This window comes from Neolamprologus brichardi, chromosome 15 (genome assembly GCF_056152115.1).
Source record: "Neolamprologus brichardi isolate AB-2024 chromosome 15, ASM5615211v1, whole genome shotgun sequence".
NCBI lineage: Eukaryota > Metazoa > Chordata > Actinopteri > Cichliformes > Cichlidae > Neolamprologus > Neolamprologus brichardi.
In genome coordinates, this window is record NC_142118.1 from 4,374,511 (window position 1) to 4,398,406 (window position 23,896).

The 23,896-nt window shown below is 41.2% G+C and overlaps 1 protein-coding gene and 1 long non-coding RNA gene across 5 annotated transcripts in view; one reads left to right on the forward strand and one right to left on the reverse strand.

Moving 5' to 3' along the window:
- Positions 1–23,896, forward strand: part of plcb1l (phospholipase C beta 1-like) — a 138,904-nt gene that overhangs the window by 31,157 nt on the left and 83,851 nt on the right. For all 3 annotated transcript variants that reach the window (XR_015720681.1, XM_087851832.1, XM_087851833.1), the window contains exon 3: positions 9,610–9,678. Coding sequence is in view for 2 of the 3 variants with exons in the window: in XM_087851832.1 (XP_087707958.1) it covers positions 9,610–9,678 (69 nt within the window). In the remaining variant the exon portion in view is untranslated. The remainder of the gene's footprint in view (positions 1–9,609; positions 9,679–23,896) is intronic.
- The window catches only part of LOC148098375 (uncharacterized), a 29,083-nt gene continuing 17,722 nt past the window's right edge, over positions 12,536–23,896 (reverse strand). The window contains exons 4-5 of one of the 2 annotated variants that reach the window (XR_015720683.1): positions 13,036–13,136; positions 12,536–12,965 (exon numbers count right to left, since the gene is read on the reverse strand). This is a non-coding gene — a long non-coding RNA (uncharacterized LOC148098375). Of the gene's footprint in view, positions 13,137–23,896 lie in introns of both variants that reach the window. The other variant, XR_015720682.1, reaches the window with a different exon arrangement.

Consider the following 23,896-nt stretch of genomic DNA (forward strand, 5'->3'; position numbering starts at 1 on the left):
AATATGACTCTTATTATTCTTTCTGGGTCACAAAATAAACGTTTAACATATGATTAGGCAAGAATGTAGCTGTGTAAACCTCAAATATCTGCTCAGTTTATCAAGACGCCACATATTTTTAAAAGCGCTCCGACGTTTTCGGAGACGTCTATTACCCACTAGCACGATAGCTAGCCGGGGGCAAGGCTAACTAGAGCCGGTGAGAACACCGGACTCCCGGCAAATCGTTTTCAAACCCACCGCCGTCTTTTGCTACTCAGGTTAAATATATATAAGTCACTTAGATAACTTAAAAATGTTATTGTTTGGCTTTTTTTTAGTATTTTATTTGTTCCTGAGTAAATCGGTTTGGCTGAGATTAAAGTTATAGTTTTTACACAGCTGAATAAACGTCAAGCAGACAGCTGATTATCAGAAGTGTGAGATGCTGGAGAATATACTCCGGTGTCCTGTTATATTTTAGATAGCAAGGAGTTTATTAAACTTCACCGAAACAATCTGCAAATTTCATTAAAATTTAATAAACTATCATCTTGTCTTTATTTTTAGTTAGCACATACCTTAAACACTTAAAGCTGTAAGCTAATGATAGTTATATAAGAGCAGATGCTGCTGGTGCAATAAGCTGTACGTTTTACGTCCAATGGATGATGATCTGATTAGTCGACTAATCGCAAAATTAATCGGTGACTAGTCGACTATCAAAATAATCGTTTGTGGCAGCCCTAGTTGAGGGCTTGGACTATTATACGCACTTGTGTTTATACCAATATATAAACATTGCATTGGACACTGTTTATCCTATTTTTTATTTCCAGTTTAAAAATATGACCTTTTGACCATAGTTAGGGCTGTAAGGAGAACGCTGGCATTGGGAACATGTAGATGAAAAGATAACAAGTCATCTAGGACAGCGGTCCCCAACCTTTTTTGCACCACGGACCGGTTTAGGGGAACCGGATTGACGATAAAAACTATTAAAAAATAACGCTAAAAACCCCGAAAACCATAAATTTCACACCTGAGCCTCAAGTCTCACGGCCCGGTACCAAACGACTCACGGACCGGTACCGGTCTGTGGCCCGGGGGTTGGGGAATGCTGATCTAGGATGCACAGTTATGGAGATAGTGGGATGTGACAGCCCAGCAAGTAAGAAAGCTGTTCAGTGATCTGGGGCCAAAAGTGCTTGACTGAGGTCAGGGGTGTTCTGAAAGCAATATTAAGTTGTTTGTTGTTGTTGTTGTTGTTTTGGCTTTTTTCTTTTAATCCCTGTCTCTCTGCCCTATTAAATTGGCAGACCTTGATTAGAACCCAGACCAAGCTAATAAGTCTGTTAGAGGCGGATAGGTAGGATAGGCACTTTTGGCAGGTCAGTGTTATAAATATGCTTAATAAATGAATAAATAAACATGCAAATAAAAATAAAAATGAATTAACCAATGGTCTGATAAACAGGCTCTCTCCTCAGGGTCTGGGGGCTACTGTTTTTGGTGATTGCCATGTTTTGGACTGGCTCTCTCCTCAGGGTCTGGGAGTGATTCAGAACTTAAGAAGTCAAAATAACAGAAGAACCTGCTCTACCAACATTTGTTAAACTTCTCATTAGATATGCTTGTTTACCTCTCCCCTCCTCTTTTATTTATGTATTTTTAGATATGTGTGTGTGGCTGTGTGTGTATAGACGCACATTATGCTCACTACATTCACTTCTGGATATGTCTTTTCCGAGTTGCTGTCCTGTTTGCTTTGTGTGTAAGGTTTTTTAAGTGCTTTTTTTGACAAAATTTCAAATACAATGTGACAAGATGAGAAACAGAAGTAGAACAAAGTAGGAAATGAATAAAACAGAACACGTTCTAGCTCCAGAGCATTACTTCAATACACAAATCAGACAAAGGAAAATAATTAAATACATAAGCAAGAATGGCTTAATCAGAACCTACAGTGGGTGGCTAGATGCTGGTAAGTGTGAACAAAATTCTCTATGCCTGTTCAGCCATCAATTTTCTTTTAGAAGAAAGGAATACAAAAGGACTGTAGACTGTGTGTGTGTGTGTGTGTGTGTGTGTGTGTGTGTGTTTCCCTGCTGGGTAAGAATTTATGATGCTAGAATCACAGTCCCCCCATTTTTGCATGTCCTGTCCTCATCTCTTTGTTCTCATTTCATGTCACCTCTGAAGTGTCTTTTGTCTTGTGAAGGGAAAGCAATCATTTCAAGACATAAAAACATGCACAGGCTGAATGAAAAGGCCTTAGATTATGTATGTGTCGGAACAGTAATATGTCTTTTGCTTGTAATTTGAGTACCGTTGACCAATCACATTTAAGCGCTCTTTGGCTGGATGTAAGTAAACAATCCATTCAGACCCTCTGCTATTTACTCATTAATATTTGCTTATATTAACATGCGCTCTTTAAACAATGATCAGTGGATGGGTGGATAGAAGCTTTTTACAGATAGCTGTCATTTAAACTCACTAGAAGCCCCAAAATACGATCTGTTGTCCCCAGAGTGATGGGTTCTCATATTCTTTTTCAACTTATCATTTGATATCAAATCTAGAAAGCCAGGTGTTTGAACAGGCGGGATTTAATTTGTTGCAAGAACAGTGGAAAGATAAAAAAAATACAACAAAAAGTGACTTTTATAATAAAAGAACATTATATGTTATATGGGGCGATCGTGGCTCAAGAGTTGGGTGTTCGTCTTGTAATCGGAAGGTTGCCGGTTCGAGCCCCGGCTCGGACAGTCTCGGTCGTTGTGTCCTTGGGCAAGACGCTTCACCTACCGCCTACTGGTGATGGCCAGAGGGGCCGATGGCGCAATATGGCAGCCTCGCCTCTGTCAGTCTGCCCCAGGGCAGCTGTGGCTACAACCGTAGCTTGCCTTCACCAGTGCATGAATGTGAGAGTGAATGAATAGTGGTATTGTAAAGCGCTTTGTGGGGTCCCGAAAAGCGCTATATAAATGCAATCCATTATTATTATTATTATATGCCACTCCAATAAAATGCTTTAGACTTCATGGGAGTGTGTCAGTCTCATTTTTTCCCCCCTAGCCGTTCTTGTGACAGGTTGCCATTTCTGCTAGTAGAAATGCCTGCATGAAATCTCAGGACCAGCACCCCACATACGTTTGTTCTCTGAGATAGAGGACTGTGCCCTTTGGAAAATGCAGATTTGTGCCGTGCTAGAGGTTAGAGAAACAGTTCTATGTGCAGGCACTGGACGAGTCCATTTAATTCCACATAAAAACTGGATTTATGACCTTCCTGAACTCATGCATATTTAAAACCAGTTTGTTCAGATCTACAGTGCAGATTTAAGGTTTTTTTTTCACATTTATACAGATTTTTACCTTTGTGGGCACTGAGAGCTTGAGGACGAATGAACATCAGTGGTGGATTTAGGTTTATTTAACTTAAAAATTCTAAATAGAAAGTAGTTGGCAGACCATAGATTTATATTTCCAGGATTTATTTATTTATTTGGTTATTTATCTTTTAATTGCAGATGAATAGAGTGAGGGCCAGGCTTCTCGAGGGAGAGGACATGTTAGACAGATGAAAAGCAGAGTGAATTAGTTGCTCAGTTTAAATATGCCCTCATGCAGAGTGCAGTTCTGCTCAAGGTCTTTGCCTCATGCCATACCTGATGTCTCTCCTGCATTTGTTGTCCCTCTTTTCTTTATATTACCTAACAAATCATGTAATCCCTGGAATGATTTCAATTATCCTGTGAGTTGTAAATACTAAGCCTTCTTAGAGCGCTGAAAGCTAGTTCCATTTTCCGTTATGCCTGAATGCAAATTTTCATGCAAAACCTACCAAAAAAAGGACTTTCAAGCCCTCAGCTCTTCGGTCTGCTTGCTTGTAGCTTCCTCTTTCTCTCTCCGTCTCTCTAGTCAGCCACTTCAGGTGAGGAGGTTTGTGACTTTATCACTGTTGGGTTGTTAGAACTGCACTATAGGAACCCAAGAGTAGAGCGGCAAAGTGGATGCCACTCTCAACCAAGTTCAAGCTGAGCTCTCCACGAACCATTTTCCCTCGTAACAGTATGTGTTTCCTGCCAGCCGAGAGTCACTGGAGGGCCACTTACAGGGACAGGCTCAGCACCTGCAGAGCTTTAGTGTGCTTTGTTCCTTTTGAGTAATAGCTCTGTTTTTCACATCTGTGCCGAGAATCCTTTGACCTCGAGTCAGTGGGCCATCAAACACTCAGACAACACTGTATAGCGATTGCAACAGTGTAATTGGTTATGCAATGGCTCTAGAGCTCTGCACAGTGTTAAAATTCATTATGTTTTTCTTGCACATTCTTGGATGTGCATGTGTGTATTTTATTGACATGTCCAGATGCAGCCTTGGTTTTGCATTTGCAAGAGCTTATTTCAGTCCAAGAGATGGCATAAATAGGTTAGGGACTGCCCTGACTTGTTATACAGCCTGTGTGACCTTATTTCACTTAGCAAATCAGCAGTTGACGAAACAAACCGAATCTGACTGGGTGGCAGCTTGTTTCAAGACATGCACATGCACGAAATAGACAAAACATGACAAGATGAAATTAACCATCAAGTGCTTGTTAGTAGACTGATGGTCTCTTTTAGCTCTTTTTGATTTGCGTAATTTCTAAATAGATAGAAATGAACTGTTTTACATGTATTGCTGTTATTATAAAGCAGATAAAATATGGGATTCAGAACAGCAGCAAGTGTGACTGTCTTGTATGCTTTTCCCACACTGACTAGTCCTGGTACAGAACAGTCCAGCTCCTTAATTTGATCTGAGTGTATTCATCTGTCACTCCCTCCTGCCCTCACTCCTTTTGCTCCTTGTCTCCGTTGCTCAGCAGAGGCCCTGAGCCCTGTGGAGTGCGCATCCATTTTGAACCCTGGAGGCTATCAAGCATGCTGTTGGTAAATGAGCTGTGGCTGTCAGTCTCCCCACTTCCACTTATCCTTGTCTCAGTGTCTGCCTTCTATCCCATGTTTCCTTAACCTTTCTTCCTTTTTTTTCCTTCTCATCAGCACATCCCTCCATTTGCTTGTACCAGTCAAGCTGGGGAAACACGTTGCTTCAAAGGGCAACAGAAGGCTTTGTTACTTTGTTATACAACCACCCACCATGTTCTGACGCTGCCAGCCCCTTTGTAGATATTCAAAAAAAAAAAAAAGACTGTTTTATTCAAAGCACTTTGTAGCAGACTTTTCTTCCCGGTCTTGCCTTGAGTCAAATGTATCACATTCCACACGCATGTGAAAAGTCTTCCCATGAAAACATGCCGTATATATTACATATACAAAGCGCCGGCAGCATTTAACAACAAAATGAGCACCAGCTGAATTTTGAATTTCCTACAAAGTTTCATATTTGAAAAAAAACCCTCCAAAAAACACATTAGCGCTCACTTCTTGGTATGCATTTAATTTTAAAAGGAAGGCAGCGTGTTGTAAACAGTAGCTCCACAGCAGAGACAGACAAACAGGCACAGAAAACAGGGCCCGGGGCCAGTGCAGGTTAAGCATGTTCATTAATTTCTGTAGTTTCTTTCCCGCTGGCCCTGCTTGGTTCCTGGACGTGCCGTGGATTTTAATAGGCTTTGGATTCATGCTTGCTGTTGTGATACTCGCAGAAAAGCGGCGAGGTTGGGAAGCGAGGCAGAGAATAGAGCGAAAGACAGAGTGAGAGACAGAGAGTGATAAATTAAGACATGACAGAAAAGATCAGATAAAGAACATATGTCATAGAAAATAAATGAGAGACATTAAACAGGAGAACTAATAGCTGGACTGCTCAACTGAAATAAAGTGCTTTAATTAACTAACTGTGCCGCGTCTGCAGTTATCAATCCAGCTCATTATTAATAAACTGTCACTGGCATCAGATTTTATTTACATGTGAACAATGACTGAGCCTCTGCCCACTGAAGCTTTTAGATGTACACACGTTTCGTCTCAGCGAGCAGCTCGTCGCCCGTACAGGCAGTTTATTTTTAATGAGTCGACTCTGTACTGTAGGTTAACACTTTGCCGCTTATCCACCTTAGATCTCTGCTAACTGTGCGGAGCCAGAGGGGCACCAAAAAGTACCCCGCGAGAATCAGCAAGCTACTTCCCGAAGCCCCACTGTTCCACCAGGCCCCCATGTGGAGCGCCAGCGCTCTAAAGAGACTTCAAAGGCAGGCATTTCCAGACCCAATGTAGGCGTTAACCTTTGACTCAGAGGCAGAGGCCTAATTGATGCTATGTGCACTGCAGAAAAGGAATAACTTGTCCTGGTGGACTGCAGTAAAACAGAGTACTTTAATTTCTGCTGTGGGAATATTTTTAAATTTAAATATTTAGCCTGCTAACAATTTGTAGTGCTAATCTAATTGCTATCTTACTCAGCTTTGCCTGAGTGAAATATGCCTTTAAACAAAATGATCCGTGGTCCCCATATAGCAACAAATATATTTAAATGGGACTTAAGGTGGGTATGTGTTTTGCAAGGAGCACTGGCCAGGTGCAATTTTCCACCAAGCTTTGAGTATCTGAGATTGTCAGATATCAGTGTTGTGGCTGGAGATCGAGTCAAGCCCCCGTTGCCTTTTGTCTCCCCAGATAATGCTGAGTGGACACACAGTTCACTCTGGTTAATTTTCCACCTCATGTCCTGGCTCTCTCTCAGAGATTGAAGGTGTGATAATCCAGACTGATAGAATAGAATTCAACTTTATTGTCATTGCACATGTGACAGGCACAAGGGAACAAAATGCAGGGAACAGAAGCACCAAGGGCCTTCTGTGCTATTGCATCTTGTGTCTGCTCATTGCTAAATGCATTACAGGCTGATTAAGAAGCTAAAGCTTTGCAAATAAGCATGAAACAGAGCTTGTTGAAGGAGCGATGGTTGCACGGATGCACACAGGTTGATAGATGCATGCTGTATGTGGGTGTGTGTCCATACTGCAATCAGATGCCTTTGCTATGGTTGGCTTGCTAGCTGGACGGAGAGCTCATCAACAGGATTTTTTCAGAATCACCCGGTTTCAGTTTTAGTAAAAAAAATTTAAAAGAAATTTACATTTTCTGCATCCCTGCCTTAAATGCGGTCCTGCTTTGCCTCTGGATTTAAGCAGTTTGATGTGAAATGTTGAAATATGATGAAACAAGGACCTCTGACATGGGTTGAGACGCTGCTGGATTAATAAAGAATCAGGTTCAGGTTTTGTTTGGATTAACACTGACAGTGATAGAATAACAGCTGTGGTGATATTCAGGGCTGATTCGTCAGGGTACAACACATTTTGAACTCTTAAAGAAATATAACAAAAGGAAAGACACTGGGGGTGCAACGATACTCGTATCGATATTGAATGTTTGATACAGTGCTTTCGGTTGGGTACGCATATGTATCGAACAATACAAAATTTTTAATTTATTTTATCAACTTTTCTTCTGACGATGCTGTCTGTGTTGAGAGTTCAGTGGATCTGCGTTCGACTACTCCGCCTAGGCTGCACTGTCGAGCGCAGATCCACTGAGCGCAGCACAAGCTAGCAAGACAGAAGCTAAGCTCGTTGCAACATGGCAAATTGAACCTCCCCCACCCTCATTCAGATCTGGCCTTTGGAACTATTTTGGTTTTCATGTGAAGCATCACCCTGAAGGTAAGCGAGTCATGGACAAAAGTAAAACAATATGTTGGATGTGCCAGCAATGCTCAATTACATGGGGGAACTACTGCGTTACCGCAGTTAGCTCGTTAAGGTGTTGCCGTCCAGCCTCACGCACGGGGCGATCAGCGGTAGCTCGTTAACGGAGTTTTGCCGTGTTGTGGCGTTAACGTCATTTTAGATTAACGCTGACAGCACTAGTGGGAACACAACGAATATGACTGCACATTTACTCTGACATCATCCTAGTGCAAAGACAAGTGGAAGCAGACAAAAACAACAAGCACGCATGCTACAAACTTTACCCGAGTCATTCAGACAGCCGTTAGCACATGATTCTCCTTATGGGGACCTGATATGTTTAATATGCTGCTGAGAATATAGCCCAGAAGAAGCGTATAGTATAGCTTTTATTTTGGAAAGAGACATTTCTCTGTAATAAACTCTTTTCCAAAGATGAGTGATTTCTCGATTAGATAGATTTTTTTTATTACTTTATTGTTTCAGCAACATTAAATTTAAAAATTGTATGTTTGAGTTAAAATATATATTTATAATTTTAATAAATGACAAATTAAAAAAGCAAGAACATTTTTTTGTATCGGAAAAAATATCGAACCGTGACACCAAAGTATCAAACCCAACCGAACTGTGAATTTTGTGTATTGTTGCACCCCTACTAAATATGTATTTTACCTGCGGCGCCGCTGCAGGGGAGGTGGACGCACCTAAGCGGCACCCGCGATCACGCCTCGCTGCCTTTAAGTCTGCACTATCTGTGCTGTTGTGTTGTTGTTGGTGTGTGTCTGGCTGTGAGCTGAAAAGCTACAGCCGGCTGTATGCATACAGAAACCGTGTGTGAAAAGTGGTCAATATAGAGATATTGAAAAGCGTGTTCATGCAAACATCGTGGGGTCTGCTGTGATATGTTTACAATGGGACTTCTGCTCCTGAACCTCTGCGCACAGCGTCTGCAAATCGGGGCTGTACGAAGTCACTTTTATCTCTGCAGGACTGTAAGCTGTCATCTGTGAGGCGTCTTTAACATAGTTCATGGTGGAGCTGCTGACATAATATGGATCCGAAGATCCATAATTGGCCTACCTGGGGTTGAAAGTCTTGATAAATGCAGGCGTTTTGGTGGGTATACCGGCTTCCGCGAGTGTGACGCTTATTTTGAGCGATGAAAAAATAATAGAATATAATTTTATTTGTATATTTCAATATCACAATAATCTTCCAATTTAGAACTACAAGTTAAAAATAACTAACATAAATAAAATACACTTCAGCTAAATACTTCTAATTTATTTTCCCAAACCACGCGGAGCAGCACTATAAGGACTAAAGAGCCGTATGCGGCTCCACCCCTGGCATAACACAATGCAGCAGCAGAACGTTGTGTACTTGTGAAGTTTTTCATCTTATCTCCTTTTTTCCCCTTTGACAGCAGATCTTTTAGTAATATGATGCATATGATGACATTTTCTGTTGTAAAAAATGAATAAATAAAAACTCTTTTTTTGGATTTCTGGATAATCCTGTGTCAGATTTTATGAGGAAACACTCCAAAAGCAATTTGGAGTGTTTGCGTATGTTTGTAAAGAGCTAGTACTCATTTAGTCAGGTCATCAATCAATATGGGAACATTTCACTTTTGTTTTAATTAGACACTTTTGTGGAGCAGAGTGTCATCAGGGCAGCATCTGTCTACACTGAATGACTCCCAGGTGACATCCCATATTGAGGTTAATGTGTGTCCTTAAGCACATGTGAGTGTTTAGAGCTGGCAGGTTGTAAAATGGAAAGTGTCTCGGAAATGTGTGCCATCACCTTGAATCAAAGTAGCTACCACGGGCATAATATGTGTCCTAAACAACCTTTAAAGCCTTTAAATTTGAAATTGGTTGACATTTATGATGATTTAGCTGTGCTTCTTCTTGGTTACAGGATACAGACCTTCTGGATATAGCATACATAAAAGATGCCAGAAACGGAAAGTGCGCGAAAACGCCAAAGGTAAGCCTCTAATTCGCACATTCACAGTGTCTTATACTGTCTGTGAAGGAAACTCCAGCAATACAATGACCAATGTGCTTTCTTGGCTGACGATATGCTTTGGAAGAGTTTATTTTTGCACTGAAATGAAAGCCATGTGTGGGCGTGAACCTGACTATGATTCACACTCCGTCTCCATCCATCTAACAGAAACTCTATTGTGGATTGGGCTGAACTTTGTTCTGGTTCTTCTGATGATTGATATTTAACAATAGAGCAATCGTGCGTGTGCAGATATGGCAGTACTTTAGTGCCAGAGGTGTAATTACTGTAATTATCTTGTTTAAACTTTCGATCTCGCATTCAGGTGACTGTTAATTTATGTGTGTATATATGTGTGTGTGTAACTGATCGAATGCGTTCACAGTCTGAACACATTTAGTTTTGACAGTGATTTGAAGATGAAGGTAAGGAAGTGAAGATCAGATGACACTGACCAGACTGACGAACGTGATTTGAATTCAGTAACATTGCATAGATGGTTTCCTAATTTGGTATCCAAATGGACTATTTCGAAACTAATGAGAAAGCCGTTGAATATAAGCAAAGAATTTGTAAATTCATTTTTTAAAAGTCTGGCACACAACTATCACAGAATTTGGCACATTGTTGTGCTGTTAAAAAAAGCCATATTAAGTTCTTGCACTTCATTTCCCACCTAACAAGTGATGATTAAAACAATGATGCGCCTTCTCTGCTGCTTTACAATACATCCCTGCGTTATAGCTCAGATTCAAATAGCTTTTGAATCAAGTCAGTCTTGTGATGAGACGCTTCATCAGCTTGATTCTGTGCAGCGGGAGAAGCGAGGTTCGGGGTCATGCTTTGCTGCTCTGTCTGGGGAGTGAGTGATGATAGAACGAGTACAATAACGCGGAGAGTATTCATGCATTTCTAAAAAGCTTACAGAGCGATGCTACCCAGCAAGGAGACATGACCACATGACAGGTAAGACGGTCGAAGCATTGGAAATCCATTACTGGGAGATGGAGTGGTGATGCACCCTGGCCAATGTAATGGGAGCACCAGTGAGACACAGTGTCTGAGGAGTTGATGAGATGGGGGGAGGATGGAAGGAGAGAAAGAGGGAGATGGGATAGTCATAAGGGGAAGGCAGGAGGGTTTTTAAAAAAATGCAAAGTCTGCAGAATGTGTAAAAAAAAGAAAGAGATGAACAGAAGAGGGGCAGAGACGTGATGTGAGGTCAGCAGAAGATGTCAGTGGGAAACAGATAACACCAGACAGCAGTTGCTTTAAATGGACAGCGCTTGTCAGGGCTTGCTTCTTGAGCATTTCTCCTTCAACTCCTTCACATCTCTCTCTCACACTTCTTTCACCTTCTGTCAAAACGATGAAGGTTTCGTGAGGCTCACTGAACCGCTAACTTCATCTCGAAAGAAACGCTCATAAGCTGCGTTTTTGTAATGTAAATATATGCAGACATGTGGAGACATTCACCACGAAGCTAAATGCGATACACGAAGCACCCTCGTTTATGCTGTGAGGTAACTGAGTGCTGTAGATACACGGAGAAAATCATTATGACCACTGATAGTGATGTGTCAGTGCTCTCTGGCTAAGGTTGTGCACGAGGAGGCAAAATAAGGAAGAAGTACAAGTGAAAGGAATTTCATATTACCGCCAACTTTTCAGTTTTAACCTCGCAGGTCATAACGCTCATAAAACTCCCTCAACGCTCACTGTGTTGTTTTGATATTTTTAAAGCTCTGTGCTTTCTTAAGCTCGCGCTGCTTATTCTGGTCTCACTCAAGAGCTCCCTCAGAAGCATTCATTCATTAATCCAAACTGCAGCAAACAAACACACTCGCCAGGGCGAGATGAGATGCTGATGATGACACGTCAGGAAAAAGCTTCAGAAGTGCTTTCATTGTGCTGCTCGAGACTTCTGCGTCTCAGATGAACATTGTCGGTCTCAAATGCAATCATTGTCAACAGACTGGCTTGAAATGGGCTACAGATGGAAAGGCTGTTTTTTTGCACGCCTCTTTTGAGCCCTTGTTTCTACTCCAGCTCGAGTTACCTCGTATTGTCTTTGAGCGGCGCTGGAATTTCTGTCTGATTGTCATTAAGATTTGGAGCACGTCGCTGTGTTCATTGGCTCGTCGCAGTGTGTGTGTGTGTGCGGGTGTCTGCGTGGGCAGCTTGTCTGACCTCTGATGAATTTATGCCACCCTGCCCATGGGCTTCAGCTACTCATGATGATTCATACATGTTTTTTTTTTTTTTGTAAAAAGCAAATAAATAAATAAATTCAGACTGAGAAAAGCGCACTATCGTTTGTACAATGTGCACATTTACAACTACTGACACAAATCCTGCACAAGAAGTTAGTAGAATAACAAAGCCAGACAAGCACAATGTCCTTTGTCATAGCATTCTCAGAGCGCTGATGCTAATTAGCATGTGTCCACCCCATCATCATTTAGGCTGATTAGATTGGGTGCTTGTCTGTGTGACAAGAGGCAACCTCTTTTTGATGGGTGGCTCCAGAAATAAATTACATACCCTTGGGTCAAGTGAGCAATGCGCAGCACTAATGACCACCCATTTTATATGCACACAAATAGCAGGCATGTTTGCCTTATGCAATGCTAATAAAGGATGTGTGTGTGAACCAAAGCATTTACTGTGCCACTGAATTATTCAGCTATGATGTTGTGTTCAATCTGTAAAAATGGCCGAATATTTGACTTAAAACCTAAAGTTTTTTTGGATTATTTAATGCAGTACTGTTTTGTCAAGGTGCAAGCTCCAGTCAAGAAGCAGACTCTCACGCATGACCAGGCTGAGGCTGAACTGTGCACTACTCACAATTTTATTTCCACAAAAGCTAAAACCAAAAGCACAGGAAAACGGCACTGAGAAACTCTCCAGAGGGAACAACAATGATGGACGAGTTTCAGGGCGCAATCAGAGCCTCAGGAGGTGATCCATTGAGAGAGAGAGAAAGACGGAGGAGATGAGAGTTAGATCCAGCGGAAAACTGGTGGGTGAAATTGCACTTCCCAAAAGTGGGAAAAAACAATGTTCAGGATCGCTTGTAAACAGATGGCTATTGGGTCCAGGAGGGGCATACTGGTTTGCTTCAGGCAGGTCACAGGAGGAAGGACAGGCAGGTGATGGAGCCGAGGCAGCTCCAAGGGAAGCTGTCCATGAATGAACCAGCTTGACGAAACAGGTGAGTAGGTTATGATGGCAGCGGCTTTTCGGGCCTACTGGGAAACGTACTGGAAGAGGAGCAAAAAACAACACACAAGAATACTCTACACAAAAAAGCTCATGAAGAGGCCTGATTACCACTCAGCTAAGCAGATGAAGATTGGAAGCCTGGGCTGCTTTTTAAGGCCAAGGAAGAACCGATAATATCTCCTCCCCAGTCTGCCCGACCCAACCTGGACCTGTGAGAGGAAGAAAACAGAAAGGCCCAAAACAGAAGTAAACCAGTGTCTATCAGGACAGTTTCGGTTAGGAAAACTTTAGTCAAATGAAGTTTCTGGCTTGACTCTGAATGTAAGGAGTTAATCTGTGTATGTAGAAGGCAACAGAATTTCAGGAAACAGCAAAAGATTTGTGATTTTGGGGGGTTGGAATTTGTCACAGTTAATTACTATATTATCACAAACCAGCTTGAGTCCTTTTAATTTTAAACTGATAGCAGACAGATAGCAGGCTAACTGTCTCATTGAGATTCTATGGCCATCTTGACGCACCAAAGTCGCTTTAAGGTTGGCAAATGATGGTCCCCATCTTCAAAGTAGTCATTTAAAAGGCAACAGGACTGAAGGTTCATTGCACAGGGTCGTAGTAATTATGGTCGAGCCAAGTGCTATTTTCCCCAGTATCATAATAAAATACCACAGCCTGCTAATTTTGTATGTGAACAGTTATGTGATCACGTTTCATACCCCAAATGTTTTCATATGAGGCACAAAATCTGACATAACAAAAGAAAGGAGAGAACTTTATTTATTTGTGGAGTATTTGCTTTATTTCATGCATTTGCGGCAGCAGAGGTCAGAGGAAACTCTAAACTTTAGAAAAAACAAACCATAAGGTGGACTCTGGAGAGAAGTCAGCTCGGGCTCTTTCACATATTTGTTTATATTGTTTTGCACGTGTTAAGCCCTCGGTCATTATTACAGGTGCTTCTGCTCCAGACCGTCTATTCATATTGTTTCTTTATTAAATCAGCAGTTTAGCTTGCTCCTGCACAGTGTGTTCCTTCTCCTGAGCACAGAGCAACCCAGCTAATCACATCCGAGCTTTTGCGTAGACTTTACCATACAGCTAACTTCAACATAACCATGTTCGCATAACTTCTGCTTTCCATTCTGTCTCTTTGCACGCTGCAAGGGGCACATTGTGAGCCTTTCATTGTCCCCCCCTTGGTTTCAGCCTGCAATATACATCCCGAAAATGGAAAAGCTTAATGATTTAGTGTTCTCCGGACTACATTTGCAGATCTTTCCATTTTTTATGACAAATTAAGACATCCACTGTCACGCTGCAGGAGGCCAGAATTTGCAGACTGGATCTGGTCTGATAATTTAATATCCGTGTCTTAACCCAGCCTTAGTCTGACACGAGCTACTTATTACTTTGCAGTGCGTTTCAAACTAGACACAGGGATCGCGTCCTTACCTATTTGTGGTGCATGCATCGTACTGATACTGACTGTGTATATAGCACATATTTAGATAGACTCACATATGGTCATCGGCACAGACAGAGGAGTTGTTGTCAGAATTTATTTATTTTTTTGTTGTGGTATTTGTGAATTTCACACACATACAGGCATGTCTGCTTGGGCAGGCTTTTGCCAAAGGAGCAATAACAATCAACAGAGAGGGAACAAATGGTCTGGAGCCTTGTCAAAGAAGATCGTTTACAAAGGTGGACCATCTGGACTGATGCTGTTATCTGCAGACAGCCACATGGAAAACTCTCTTAACTCAAAACAAAGCTGGGGAACAACTATTATCTTAGAGCAACAGGACGCAGTTAAAATACCAAATGATTGATGAGTAATTCGTGAAAGAGCGTTTGTGCTGTGTACCGACTCCAGCACTTTTGATGTATTATTTTCCTTCTTCTTATATGTATAGAAAATAAAACTGCAGTAGGATCAAGGCTAAAATGTTAATTTCCTTCAGAGGAGGAATTCTTCCTTTCTCCTGACTTTTACTTTGAGGTGAGAGGAAGTGGCCACCACTTCTGTTACAGTCTAGGCTTACAGCAGAGACGACTGCTGCTAAATGGAGAGCAGCTTGTGTGTCCCCAGCAGTGTAACAGGATCTGGGAGAGGCCAGCAGGCCATTATCACCGATCCAACAAAGTCGGCTAAAGCTCTGCCTCCCACGGCAGTAAGTGCTAAACAGCTCCTGCGAGCACGCAGCAAGTTGCTACAAGGTTTAGATTTGTCTTCTGAAGCATACCTTATTCAACGCATATTCAAAGCAGCTGGGTTCTGATTATAACTTATAGACCGGTAGCAGAACCAAGGCCCTGGCAGTTATTTTTCACAGCTGTGCCTCAACAAGTTCTTGCTCTTTCTTTAGTTTCATTTTTAGCTCGCACCCCCAAAAAAGCTCCAGACTCGGAGCCAGTTGCTGAAAACCAAAAAGCCCAGTTAAATTTGTAATAAATGATAAACCAAACAAATATTAGCTGGTTGTTTGAGAGCAACAGTACCAAGAAAGGAATGTTTTTTGAATCTCCTGCATAGCAAAAAGTCTCGCAGAGGCAGTGTTTATTTCCATCATCAGTGCTGCGCTGTCTGCTGTATACTGATGAAGGACAGGGTCACGGTATGAGCTCCAGCTGCAACCATCACAAACATTCAGATTACTTGATATGAAGAGCGGTCAAAGCCTTTTTCTGACCCCCGGACATCGGTACGCTGTAAATCACTGGAAAACGCAGGTATTGTATGCCATAGTGCATTATAATGACAATATAGGGTTTTATAATTATGACAAAATGAGTGACAGACACTCAAGATACATTGCTTACACGAAGATTTTATCATATCTAACCTAATAATAGCTCTGACGTGTACCCAGATGCCTCTGCTGGTGGTGGCATATTGTACATTGTGATGCATTTATAGAAAGTCCAGTAGAGCCATGTTTCAGCTAACCACCAAGCCAGTGATTGATTTGTGTGTGTGTGTCTGTGTGTGGAAAGATAATACCTGTGCTATGTAGAGGTATTATTTACTGTATGTCTCGGTGATGTAATGATGCGCTCATGAACCTCTGCCGTAGGCTATGCAAACCCTTACCATCAATTCGTCCACACCCCAGGGAGATAAAACTGTAATTGAAACCCAGGCCTCATCTGCAGTACAGAGTCACCTGCAGTCAGACAAAAATAATAGTTGAGCCTTGCTTACAGGCTGACGTGCAACGGTGAGTGTTAACCTTTAAGATATACTTAGATGGATGCTGGTAGCACATTTTTCACCCGCTGAAAGGCCTTAGATTAGTTCACATGGCCGTGTGTTGAAATAGCAGATCTGAGTCCATTATTGTTTCTGAAGTATATCAGTAATTACATCCTTATGGATCACAATTGCTCAAATAAGCGCTGATGTTTTTAGAGATTTGAAGCACAATGTAAAAGGAGACTTCAGGGAGTAATGATGACTCGCTATATGTGTTTTTTTTCCCACATTATTTTTTGTACATCTGATAAACAAAGTGAGAAACTGGTAGAATTACATTAAACTATATATCTCTTTGTGCTTCCAGTGTTCTAGAAGATGAAGCTTACAAAAAGGCTCAGTGAACAATTGAACTTTAGACCCTAATAGGGCTGCCACAAACGATTATTTTGATAGTCGACTAGTCACCGATTATTTTTGCGATTAGTCGACTAATCAGATCATGCATCCATTGGACGTACAGCGTACAGCTTATTGCATCAGCAGCATCTGCTCTTATATAACTATCATTAGCTTACAGCTTTAAATGTTTAAGGTCTGTGCTAACTAAAAATAAAGACAAGATGATAGTTTATTAAATTTTAATGAAATTTGCAGATTGTTTCGGTGAAGTTTAATAAACTCCTTGCTATCTAAAATATAACAGGACACCGGAGTAAATTCTGGAGCATCTCACACTTCTGATAATCAGCTGTCTGCTTGACGTTTATTCAGCTGTGTAAAAACTATAACTTTAATCTCAGCCAAACCGATTTACTCAGGAACAAATAAAATACTAAAAAAAAGCCAAACAATAACATTTTTAAGTTATCTAAGTGACTTATATGTTTATGTAGGGAAAGACGGCGGTGGGTTTGAAAATGATTTGCCGGGAGTCCGGTGTTCTCACGGGCTCTAGTGAGCCTTGCCCCCGGCTAGCTATCGAGCTAGTGGGTAACAAACGTCTCCGAAAACGTTGGAGCGCTTTTGAAAATATGTGGTGTCTTGATAAACTGAGCAGATATTTGAGGTTTACACAGCTACATTCTCGCCTGAAAATATGTTAAACTTTTATTTTGTGACCCAGAAAGAATAATAAGAGTAATATTAAAACTAACTAGCTGCCGCCATTGTTGGAAACTGAGCTGGGCTGCGCTATGAATTCTGGGACAGCTTCTTCTTCTTCTTCGGGGTTTACCGGCAGCTGGCATCTTCTGTTTCAGTCCGTTATTACACTCTTAAATCCTACTACTTATTCCTGCGTCTTTTGTGATCTTACAAAGCTTCAAACGACGTGTAGACTATTAAATCAGTTGTCGACGATTTTGATAGTCGACGTAATCGTGACTAGTCGACTAATCGTGGCAGCCCTAGACCCTAAGAACAAGTGTTCTTGTGATTAATGAAGTCGCCTAATTTACAGTTTTTGATTTTCGATGTTACACTTACAGTTCATTCAACATATATGAAATTATTGACTCAGCCACGATCCATTATTATTCGATTCTTATGAATTGAAGACTCTGTCTCCTCTTTAGTTTTAGCTAAGAACACTGAGCTTGGTGGTGTTTGTTTGGCTATTTTCTCCATAAAACAGCAGAGAGTCTCCTTAAACATCAAGTGGATAGAAGATCAGTCTAGTTCATGTCCTATATCAGGATTGCAGTCCAAGACCAGTGCTGTTAAATCATTGCAGCTTAATGTTGGGGATCTGAATCAGCTGAGTATTTTGCTGACATGCCCCATTCCTCTTTCCACGAGTGACTCCAATCATTCACTGGTGCTGCAAGTCGTTCGCGCTGAACAGGCACATTTTAAACTGGCACTGCATTTTTTTTTCTCCCATTTATAAAGCTTAAAACACTGATATCAAGAGTTCTGGAATATCTGTTGTAAAATGTGTTAGGGTATAGTAGAGCAATACAGAAATTAATAAAATTAATAATTGAGTGTTTTTTAGCCTGTGTGGTAAATGTGAATGAACTGAATAAAGTATGGCTCGTCCATACCTCCCAGCGGACTCTGCTCAGAGACATTTTAGTTCACAGAGGCATGAAACTGTCTGTCAGTTGACAGGTCTGGAGGGAGAACTCCCACACACTCCTATTTTAGACCTGTTTCACACACACACACACGCACAGACACACACACACACACACACGCAGTCATACTCACAACACTTTATGTTCTTTGGGTGCTGAAATAAACATCACACTAACCAAGCATGCATCACCCCCCTGCTAGTTTTGACTCTCTCCGTCTCTGCTTTGTCAGCCTGACAGCCTCAAACATTTTTTCTTTAATTCAGTGTCTCCATTGCTCCTGACCATCTTTATCATCAGCGGGATTGACTACAGGGCAAGTGGCAGTTTGCAGTTAAAGGTGATCAAAGTGGACTGGAATATTGACTCATTGATTTTTATAAAAGTAATCGCAGGACCTTTTTTTTCCCATCCGCCAACGACGAGGCGATTGATCAGCGTCACGCATCGAAGCAATCTTCCAGCCAGGCAGCAGCAGGGATTAAAAACAGGGGCAGTGAGGAGGGGAGAAAAGAAGCAAAGAAAAGGTTAGCGTGATGGACCCTGATGGGTTTGGGTTTGATTCTACAGTCAATTACATAGGTAATTCCTGCACACTGATTAATTCCCCTGGTGTGAAGCAGACCGTCTCATTACCGCTCGCAGAGAAATCGAAGGTGATGCCTACCCTCTCTTTGGCCTCAGATGCTATCATGTGACTGTGCTTCTGGATTAGGATGAATGAGGGGGAAAAAAATGACCAGCTGAATGAATGAGTGAAATTGAGACTTCAATGAAGAACAGAGGAGCCTGTGTCACCGTGGAGGGAGAATTACCCCAGTGGGACCAGAGATTACTATCCTGGTGAAAACACTAGAAGAAGCACAATGGTGCACCTGTGCAGGTATAATTTCTACCTTTAGCATAGTCGCAGCAGGAATGGCCTAAAGATTTTAAGAAGGGAAAAAGAATCATCTTTGTGTGTATTCATCTTTTTTTATTTGTAGTGAACAGAACAAGTAATGTGAGATATCTGCTTTATGCGTCGGCCAAGTCACGTGAGAAAAAGCTTTCACACCAGGCTTCACAAAACAGGCGCAACAACCATTAATAATTAATGAAATTCACAGTGTAGTAATTGTTTATCAGTCGTCCACATAATTAAATTTACACTTGTACATTCTCCCAGCACGGTGCTTTGCTTTAAAGGAGCGCAAACAATCAGTAATTGTTTTTTAAAACAGTAATTGTTTTAAAATTACAAGTGATTCAAACTTAAAGCAGTGAATTTAAACTGTTATAACATGAATTAATGATTTGCTTGGAAGAAAACTGCCAGATTTTTTTAGTATATATACACAAAGTTTGCAGGGATAGGTGTTCAAAGAAAAAGTGACAAGTTTTATTACAGCTGAAGAGCCAGCAGCTCGCCAAAACTCAGAAAATCCTGCAAGTATAAAAAAAACTTGCTGGACTCTTGGCGTGCCGTGACCCTTTTCTTCAGTCACTGCTGCTTTGGTGTCAATCTGTTCCATTGGAGCTTGGCTCATGTCTCCAAGTCACTTGATGCCTGCAGTGAATTCAGATGTGACATTTTGTTAACCCAGCAAAAGGTCGTCCCAGTGGAACTGGAGCTGATCAAATAGGAACCAGTCGAGACAGGGGCTCTCAGTCTAGCGAAGGAGGGTTGCTGCCAGCTGAAAGTCAGCAGTTTTGTTGCTGAAGAAAAATCGGTGTTAACACAGACACGCATTCATCTTTCATATTAACACCTAGAGGCAGGGAAAAGGTCAGTGCACCCTTACAGTATAGATAGATAGATGTGCCTCACATCCTGATCCTGTTCCTCACATGTTTACTAATACTAAGCAATAATTAATGAGTTAAAAAAATCCAGACTAATGGCTCAGTAAAGCAAACAAAATCTACATGAAACACAGAAAATAAGGTAAAAATCAAATAAACGACACCCACAAGGAGACCACTGTAACAGTGACCGATGATGTGTAGGCCCAATCAGTCTATCCACTGAGACCACATCAATGTCATTCTCAGAAGTATCAACCGTGTCAATAAATGCTAAGATTTGTCAATAAGGCATTACATGTAGTGACTTCAGCAGCTACAAACGCGTCGCTCGCACCGAACCATTTCATGTTATCGTCATAAGCTGCGTGTTTATAGTTTTCATAAACTGGCTTTCCTGTAGTTTGTCCACAAGTATGCTGACCTATACAGAGGTGTAAAGTATGGTCTGTATAGAGAAAAAATTTGCAAAAACTTTGCATAGGAGGATGTTTGCTCCTGCATCATTCCTCATTGCCTATAAATATCTTCATCATCCATCATTCGATCCGTAATATTTGACCATACTACAGATAATACGATTATTATCTGACTATTCAAATGCAGGGGAACTTTGTCCTTTGTTCTACAAATGTTGGTGGATCTCTTCTAGGGATTGTATCTGATATCATTTCCACACCACAGAAGAAGAATGTGAAGGAGTTTCTGGAGAGCAGCGTTTACTATGACTGAAGATCACAAGGTCATCTGCTACATAATATGGTCTGATAAACATTTACCAATCATGCAGCCAGTTTGAAAGGTTCCTCGATGTTTTCAACAAATCATCAACACGAAGAATAAAAAGGACAGAAATCCTCTTTGCTTAAACGCTGTCTCCACATCTTTATTTCAACCTCTTTTTTTGCAAGTGAGTAAGCCAGAACTCTCACAACTCTCAACTATTTTAGCACCTGTCATTGGCTCAACTTAACAGATAACTTCCTGTGATTTACATAATCACACAAGAACAAATGAATTTGCCCTTTTTTATTTGAATAATACATACAGTAATTGTGCCATTTTTAGCTTTAAAGCCAAACTGGTTATGTCTAGATTTTTTATTAATCCCTTTTAGGGAAATTACTCTCTGCATTTAACCCATTCACTCAGTGAAGCAGTGGGCAGCCACCAACCCAGCACCCGGGGAGCAGTATGTAGGGACAGCACCTTGCTCAGGGCCATTCGGTGGATTTGAACCCCCGACCTTCCAATGAGGCGATCGCTCTACCTACTGAAATATCGCCTCCCCTTGATTGATGAACGTATTTAACGTATCCAACAGAACTCTTTCTAAAGCTTTTTACATTATAGTAGCTAAGGCTACAGGTGACCTATAATCATCAAGATCGTGTCGGCTTTATGCTTAATGGTCCGCACTAACAGAACATTGAGTCTGGCAACAGGCCATGGTTAGTGCATCCAGTAAAACCAGAGGCGACCTAGACTAATAATAGTGTGTTGGAAGAAAAATATGATCTGACACACAGGTCTTATGTCTTGCAGCTCAGGTAAAGCTTGATACTCCTTAAGTGATATAACAACCAGTGAGTCATTACTCTCAACATTATCGACTGTATGCAGATCACTCAGAAAACAATTGAGTAAGCTGCTACACTCAAAAAGGATTCTTATAACATTGTTCAGGTAAAAGATGGATGCAGCTTAGCTTGATATGGTGATATTGGTGTTGTTACTGCTTTAATTGGAGTGGCTGGATCTTAAAACCACTTATCCAATACTTTTAGCAAATTTGCAGTGTTGGGGAGTAACAGAATACATGTACCGCCGTTACAGTTACCGTTTAAAAAGGTGGTATTCAGAATACAGTTACTTTGTTGAAATAAATGGATTACACGGCGGTCTTTTCCTGTTTGATATGTTTGGCTATGCCCTCTCTATTTTTGGTAATTCCACACCAGTGGAAACCCAAACAAAACACGCATTAAGAGGATCAAAGTGTCTCAATCTCGCGTCTCATAATGACGTGAGGAAATATTTTTAAAAATGATTTAATATGAAGGCAATAGCAGAGTGTTACAGGCATCGCCCTAAAGCATGTAGCCTCATGGGCTGTGTAGTCCGTGCTGCAGGGAAAATGGACTGCCCGTTATGTGTCTGTGAGCGAGGGAGGGATAATAAGGTGAGTGGAAAAGTACGAGCTATCACCGAGCAGAAACTGGAGCTGGAAGCATGTTATATAATAACCACTGCAGCCTGACGAGCCCAGTTGTAAGTAAGCTATTAAGACTCGACTGTACACCGTGTTCGTGTTTTCCTCCGAAACAATAAGTTCCGTTGGAGCAGCCTTTCGACGCCTCTCTCTGTCTCTCGCTAGCAAAGTTGACTCAGACAACAAAGTAAAGCTAGTTTTCGGCTACGAGCCCGACAGGGAACCCGACGTATTAGCCAGAGGTCCCTTTACTACGGTTCAGAGCCGTAGACCTGTTTTATATACGCGCGGAATAGTTTTCTATACGAGATCGCTGCAAAAAGTGCAGCCTTACCTAATGTCCACCTACTGTTACTCATTTATGTTAAGATTTAAAAATCTAGTTGGTATTGGTATGGCGAATAACCTTCAGTAATAGTAATAAATCACACTGCAATAGTACATTCATGTAGTTGTAAAAAAGCATGATAATATATTAAGTAATCCAAAGTATTTGAAATACGTTACTCTCATTGAGTAACGGAATACGTTACAAAATACATTTTGGGGCATGTATTCTGTAATCTGTAGTGGAATACATTTTAAAAGTAACCTTCCCAACATTGCAAATTTGCCAGCTTTCCCCGATAGCTTGGTAACGCGTAGATTTTTAGGCGTCGTGTCAAAATGCCAATCTGGTTTCACCCAGCACGTTGCTAGTTTCTGTGGCATTAATTTGACTGAAGATCAGCAGTTTAGAATTGTGCTTGCTCTCCTTCGCAATATTAACATGGCTCTTTCATTAGATCTTTAAATATCTGTTCTTATGGGTTAGTCGAGTTTCAACATAAACTCAGATTTCTTTAGAAATACCTCAGTATGTGCAAAAGCCAGTGCTTTAGACTATTGCAGCCATGAATCCCAACAGTAACTCATTTAGTCTGCCTCAGGCAGGTGACCTCCTATTACTCTACAAGCAGTGGCTCTTGGCATTCCTATTGACTGGTCTCAATTTGGCTCCTCTTCCATGCTGTTCAATCAGTGTGTCGCTTTCGGTATATTGAACAAGTTGGTTTTTTCCAGTTATCAGGTCAAGACCCAATCAGTGATTTGTGGGCCAATATTTACCTCCACTGGGGTGACTTACACTAACCTTGCACCTGCTTTGCTTAAGTTATATTCAGCCGCTTCAGAAATGACAGTCTCAAAGGAATAGCTTCTTTGTTTTTGGTGCACTGTTTTAATTTAGTGATATATTTATATACATACTACAGTATATTCACAATTAGTCAGTGTAATTGTCTCACTTTGCGTTATACTTGGCAAAACGATATAAGCCAGACAATGGAATTAACTTTCAGTGGTGATGTGCCATACATACTGCCCACCGTGCAGGTGAGCATGAAATTTGAAGTGTTATGAACAGCTCTGTGGGTGTGTTACCATGGAAACCATAAGGAGGAAGGGCAAGCCTAACAGGTAGCAAGAAGATGGAAGGTTTTCAGACACATGGTTTCCATTTGACAGGGGAACATAGAGACGATCACATTCATCTCTAATTGACTCTGCTGTCGTGTACAGACCTTCGCACCTCTTTTCTTTTGTCAGCGAGAACTGAAAACCTCATCTCTCAGTCAGACTTGTGAGTCTGATTGGCTGCTTAATTGGAGCAACTTTTACTGAGGTCTACTTGCTGTTCGAGACTTGTGATTTTAA